This window comes from Bemisia tabaci, chromosome 2, assembly GCF_918797505.1.
Source record: "Bemisia tabaci chromosome 2, PGI_BMITA_v3".
Classification (NCBI taxonomy): domain Eukaryota; kingdom Metazoa; phylum Arthropoda; class Insecta; order Hemiptera; family Aleyrodidae; genus Bemisia; species Bemisia tabaci.
Window position 1 is genome coordinate 71251702 of NC_092794.1, and position 6732 is coordinate 71258433.

Here is a 6732-nt window from a genome sequence, read left to right on the forward strand (position 1 = left end):
TCCCTCATGGCACTCAGTTCCGTTTGATAGAAATACGTCCAATTATGCCAAGTGAAGTTTTAATGTTTACTGTGTCGAAGAGTTTTTGTAATATAAGTACAAAATTGAAGACAGATGGAAAGAACTTTGCCCACAGAAATGCATTTTAAATATGTATGCTACGATTCTCAACATCTTGAAAATGCTGTCGGATTTCTTTATAGGCATGTGTGTTTGAATAGCAATATGATCACACTTCACCCATCAAACCTCCTTCCTTGATAACTGTTCTTTAAGTTCTTCCCTTGGTAGATGTGTACTTTGTATGGCTGGTATAAATTTTGTTGATGTATTCATTTCCATGAAACTACTTTTACTAATTAATCCTTGATTCCAGGGCACTGTCATAATCATCGCCAATCATGGAGACAGGATTGACATCCCAGCAGAATCACTTTTAGAAAACAAAATTATCTCCGGAAACTTGAGAATTTTGGACCACTAGTCACATTATTTTTAGTCTTTTAATTTGAATTTTAGGTGCCAAGAAAAATAATTACTGCACAATATTTCTTCTTCAAACATATTAAATGCGCTTGTGCTTTGTCTGTTAGGTATTTTGTTTGTTATTGAGATGTATGCCTGAAAAATTTACAATCTCGTTCTTTCACTATAAAAGCACTGAATGTAATAGACAGAAACCTAATCAAACATTTTGTCTGAATGTATATATTTGTGAAAGTTGTTGTTTTTTATTGTTTTCATCGTTGATTTTATTTGTTCATTTTATTTCTGTTCTTAGTATTGTGTAATATTTTTTCTGTAACAGTCATTGAAAAGAAAAAAAAAAATACTGTATCGAAGGTTATTGGAAAAGAGATATTTGAAATATGTTGTTAATGGAAGAATGAGTATTTTTGTTGGTCTGTCCAATGCTTGCCGTTAATGCCACAAAATCTTATCCATCAATGAATTTATTTTTGTATTTGTACATTTTAAATCTTTGCCAAATATGTATACCAAATGTGAATAATTTTTATCAATTTAGATTTTTGAAAAAGAGAATATTTTCAAGGAGGTGCATAGTATCTTAGTTTTACATGTAAGATCATACATATGAGAAAAAACATCTCAGCTGTTTGGGGAACAACACAACACGATTTTCCCTCTCAAAATTTCAGTGAAATACCTCGTCTTGATCAAAGAAAAAAAATACTGATACTTAACTTTAATATTTAGCTTAAGAGAAGTGTGCTTGGAACTCTTTCTTAACCTACTTATTTGCTGATATTTATTTTTTTATTTCGCTCATTCTCATTGTAAGAGTTGATCAAATTTTAAATTGTTCGTGTTAGATTGATGAAAGAAATTGTACGAGAACAATGTAATTTTAATATTTTTATTACAAAAGTCAGAAAATTTACTATTTGTGCAATGCTTTTATCTGTATTTAACTTTGTTACTGTATCCTATTGATTGGAAACATTGTTAAAATACAAGAAGTTGAGAAATGAAAGCGACCTAAGTAAGCGTCTTTTTTCTTCGCAAACAGTGCGATTTTTTATGGGATGTTCTTTACAACCTCCTGAGCTCTAAAGATCTAACTTTCCACAAATGGGCCAAAGTTGTAAAATCAGGGCTGAAAAGTTAATTTTCCAGCATTTTAACATGCAATCTCAAGTAGTAATGTCGATGATGGAGTAGAGCTTCTCTTCCCTTGCATTATCTAGCTCCGGCCTAGAAGATACGTAAGACGGACGCTGCTCAACTTGGTATCAACTAAGGCATTGGGAGCATAGAGGGTATTTCTTGGCTTAGGTGCTCCTATCTTCACTGCTAATTTAACTTTTAGAGAGGAACTTTCTTGGTGTAATTTCAGATTTTTTTTTGTACGAATTATAGTAATTCAAGAATATTCAATGAAAAATTTCAACAAATTGAATATATCTGCTTCGATAAAAATAGATGAAACATTAGCGAAGATTCTGAGACACCCCAACTGAATAATGCCCTCTCTGCACCTAGCACTTCAGTTTTTCTAGAGCAAAAGGCTCGGTGATAGTACCTTGTCTCCTTAGGAAAACATATGTAAAAATACCAAGAAATTAACTTTTCTCGAAATTAGCACTTGTTCTGAGGAAGCTTCATTTTAAAAGCTCTCCGTTCTCAAGAAGTCATACGGACATCAGATCAAATAATGAAAAAATTCAGAAGGGGCTAAAGTCTTTGGTTTCTGTAAAGGGTCCTCATGACTTGAAAAATAAACAAGACGTGCCCGAAACTATCATTCTAAAAAGTTTTCCCAATTTTTTTGGAAACTTGAAAAACTTCGCACGCTTATTCAAAAGGAATGGATCTTTTGCTAGGTAGGTATTGCAAGAAAATGATCGCTGGACTAACACAAGAAAAAGAAAGGTTATAGGGGAGGGGGATTAGGACGGCTCAAATTTTTTGATTCACTTGCTTGAATTAACGTTGTTTACAACCTACGGCTATTCCCATGAGCAAAAAGGTAATTAATCAAAATAAGACCTAAAAGTCAGTAAGTACCTATTCATAATTGAAAAGTAATGAAAAATATTGGCTCTAAATTTAGCTGTCAATTAGGCATGGGCATTTATACAGGGTCATCCTTACAAGTGTGCAATGAAAGTACCAGTATTATTCAACTAAGTATTTTTGTGTGGTGCCAAAAATTCTTCACAGCATAGGTAAGCCTATTTCTTTCAGTATTCAATAATTGAAAAATATTCTTAGGTACAGAGGCAAAATTCACAAATTTCAAGAGGCAGGAATTATGCTGGTGTGTGTTAAAATTTGTCCTAAAATGTTTCCTGAACAAAACGAGAGAATTTATTAGTTTCCAAGCACAACAATGAGGGATATTTCAACGGACTAGTTCTTGATTAAAAATTTGATAAAGGAAATATATCCTTATCTTCAGCTTTTTTCATCACTTGTCAAAAGTGTACCTATGACTAAACAGTGCTACTAGCTACACTGCTGTGCAATGCAAAAACGCCGTAAACGCCAGTTTACATTTTTTGGAAACAATGTATCACAGCAAAAAAACTTGTATACATTGGGACAATGTTTTTACAGATTCTTTTTGGAAACACTATCAAGAATTTAACCTGAAAATTTGAGGTGCACGGGTAGAGCAGTATTTTCTGTTTTATACAGTGTTAAGTTCCAAAAAACGAGGGAAAATCTTGATGGATTTACGGTGTTCTTGCTTAGCACGGCAGTACAGGAAATTCCTCAAAGTACTTTCCAGTAAAATGTTCGGTTAAAAATGATTGAAACTCAATAAGGAACATTAATAAATTTATTTCAATACTTGAAAAATTGTTCGTAGGAGGTAAAAGAAGATCTTTGTAACACAGTAGTAAAAAAGCATTGGAACATTGAAATACATTCATTTGCTGCGCCAAATTTCGGCATTTACCTACTAAATGGCGAATTCAACTATAACAGACTTTATAACAGAAGACCACACAAGAGCAAACAAATTTTGTACTTAGAAAGAGGAGTGAAAGGACAAAGATATTTTGTTGATACTATTATTTGAACCATGATACATGAATACAGTCTGAGAAAGATAAGCCATCAGAAATTCTTTAATACCCAAGACCATAACCCTCATAGTTCTAGTTCTCCTCACAAGAAATGTTTTCCTAACCTCATAGCCTACTGCTTCAGGCTGTAGATTGCAAACAGAAAATATTCATGATCCTCTCGAGTACCTGATAGGCTTTGAAAGAAAGAAATCGATTTTCTGTGATTGTGAATGAAAACAGAAAATACTCGGAGGATTGATAGTTGAGAGGTGAATGAGATATGGCAAAAGAACTTTGTCTGAATTAGCAATAGCGAGGAGGAATATCAAAACTTAGCGACTTCCAGAGTGATATTGGAATGATCAAATTTACTTCATGAGCAGGTTTTAGTCAACAATTTGATCCCCTCAAAGCCTGCTTGAGAAACGACTGGCAAACCAGAATGGTGAAGAAAATAGTATGAGAAAATATTAAGTATTGAAAATTGTAACTTTAAAATCATCGAGACAAAATAATATAAAAAAAGTTTATGACGACAATGAAAATACAGAGACTTACATGGAGGAATACGTTTAAAAAACACAAATACTGAGACCAAGCATCATTCTTTAGCCGAAAAATTACACAATTGATTAATTATTACTATGCTTGGTGCCAGGTACCTTAAAATTAGTAAATGAAATGATTTTACATGTCAGTAACTGCTCGTTGCACAATGAGGGAACCGATGAGTTACAAAACGGAACAACTGCTCTTCTCTCGGAACGGGTTAGCCTTCTGCGAGCTGAACCCGACCAACAGGTAGTCCTCCTGTGTGTGCTCCTGGATGTACTTCATGATATCCTGCACAGCCTGTGACACCAGAATTCTTTTAATTGCAGCTTCCCTCCGGAGCTGCTCTGTAATTTGTCTCTGTTGTTGTATATTAGTTATCATCATGTCCATAATGGCAGTATCCGAGAGGCCTATTTTTGGGGTGTGGTTGGAACTTGGGACACAAAAATTCAAGCCGCGAGTCGGCTCGATTGCACTAAACACTCGATTACGATGAGTGAACACTAATTCGGATCGTAAAAATCTCTTTAGTAAGAGCGTAATTGATCGAGTAAGAAATGTGAAGTCCACTATCACAAGAAACGTCACAATAATGAAAATAAATAGAGCATAGACAACGTAGACAATGCATAGAGCGCACATCGATTGATTTGTTTTTCGATGGATGTTCGGGAATCCGAATTTAGTGATAAGGTGATAAGCAGAGACAAGTGATAACAGGTAAAAAGGTTATGTTTTGGTTTGTTTTCATCAGTTTGCCGGTGCCTCAACTGTAATTCATATTTCTACATTTTTGTTCTAAAAAAAAAATTATTATTTTCGTATGTAAGTAAATGGATCTCATAATCTTGAAACTATTCATAACTCAGTTTCGGTAAAAATGGCGTTTGTGATATTTTGGCCGGAAGGTGATGACTTCAGCAGGCTGTCAGTGAAAAATCTCCTCCGGCAACCCAATGTTAAAGCCAAATGAAGCTAAATGTGAAATATTGCATACGTATGATTAGTCAAATCGCACTGGAATTTTTGCGTTACGTAAGTCTAATGTGGCTTTAATATACAGTCTTCGGAAGAGATTTTTCACCAATAGACTTCTGATGCTTCTACTCTGTTTCAGCTCTTTATTTACAAGAAGTGAAAAGCAAAACTTGTATTTTATCAAAATTTGTTTGATATATTAACGTCTGAGAGGAATCACCTCGAGTAGGTACTCATTATGATTTATCTTTTCTCATCAACTAGATCTGGCACACAGCTGAAGAGAATGTGTGCTCACAGCGAGTTCCAATATTATTGTTACATTCAACTCTTCCATTGATCCCGACCATGTGTCATAGATAATTTAGATTAAGAATAAAAAAGTGAGGCCAGTTTTTAAAATTCTGACAAGATGTGTAACCTTTGATTGTTTATTGAAATGTGATTTACCGTATCCTTTTACTTTCCTGTCCTGATGACCGTTTTTAAAATTGCCATTGGCATTTTCTTCATGACTTCTTGTAGAGCCTGAAATGAATCAACTGAAATTAACTTATCTTTGACTCATCACAATAGATTTTTTACTGATTGCAACAGCTTCTTTCCTCATAACAATTTTCTTCTGTTTTCAGTTTTATCTATGATTCTTAATTTTCATATTCAAAATGAAGGTGCTTCAAAAGTTGTCAAGATGCTACCACTATGGGCATATCTCAAGACCTTCCTGGAAATTGATGTGGATTGCTGTGTTTCCTGTGTAAGTATATCAGAAATCATTAGAGTCACACATCTGTCATTTACGTGAACAATATCTCAGCGGATGAGGATATTAAGCTCACTTAATGAGAGGAAACTAGTCTGATACAAAAAGATCCTGTAACTTAGATAGGTATGTTTTAAGTATATGATTGGACCCCCAGACAAAGTGAAAATTTATATGTATTCTCATCTTGGTTTTTCAATACATCCGTTCAAACTGCAACTGTATTTGCGGTGTAGAAATATGGCAACTTCAATCTTGACGCTTCAGCTTGACTGTTGAATGTTTCTTAACACATGGTCAGGGGAAAAAATCGCATGATTCAGATACCTGCCACAGCCACAGTGCGCCTTTTGACTTACATAGACTCAGGATTTGCTTATGAGCGGAAAATTGAAATTTTCGTAACCAGTGCTAAATGAGAATATTAGGTAATATCATGGTGAGGAGTCAATTTCAGTTAGCTCCATTGCAGGAATTGTATTCTAGGTAAAATTGTGAAGAGGAAACATGTATCAGAATGTTTCAACTTGTATCTTATGGAGTGGCCATGATTCATTGTGTATAGAAACGTTTCTTTTCTTCTATGAACGGCTGGAATTGCGTGCCTCTGTGTGTTTTTGTAACAAGGTAGTAAAATGGTGCTGGCTCCACACAGTTTTGCAGGGAAAACAAAGCCAAAAATTCCAATTGGAGTAAAAAATTGTTGAGCTTGGCATGACATGACCTGAACTTAATCTTCCAATGTAAGCTGCCTGAGCTGAACACTCTCCCCATCTCAGTCTTGTACTGGCACTCAGAGCTCAAAAATTTTTGAGTTTAATCGAAAGAGCTTGATGCAAAAACGGCTTTTTTCGCCCCCCCTCTGGAAGTTCTTCAGACTTTGTCTATTGATTACTC

At 34.7% G+C, this 6732-nt stretch overlaps 2 protein-coding genes across 6 annotated transcripts in view; one reads left to right on the forward strand and one right to left on the reverse strand.

Moving 5' to 3' along the window:
- Nucleotides 1-1504, forward strand: part of UGP (UDP-glucose pyrophosphorylase) — a 35480-nt gene extending 33976 nt beyond the window's left edge. For all 5 annotated transcript variants that reach the window (XM_019043910.2, XM_019043912.2, XM_019043909.2 and 2 more), the window contains one exon: nt 377-1504. In XM_019043910.2, the coding sequence (XP_018899455.1) occupies nt 377-484 (108 nt within the window). In that variant the 3' untranslated portion in view covers nt 485-1504. The remainder of the gene's footprint in view (nt 1-376) is intronic.
- Nucleotides 1505-3289: 1785 nt separating this feature from the next.
- On the reverse strand, nt 3290-4745 carry LOC109032021 (uncharacterized). Its single transcript, XM_019043914.2, has one exon. It carries the CDS (start codon nt 4734-4736, stop codon nt 4272-4274), a length of 465 nt encoding a protein of 154 aa, XP_018899459.2. The 5' UTR covers nt 4737-4745; the 3' UTR covers nt 3290-4271.
- Nucleotides 4746-6732: the final 1987 nt, after the last annotated feature.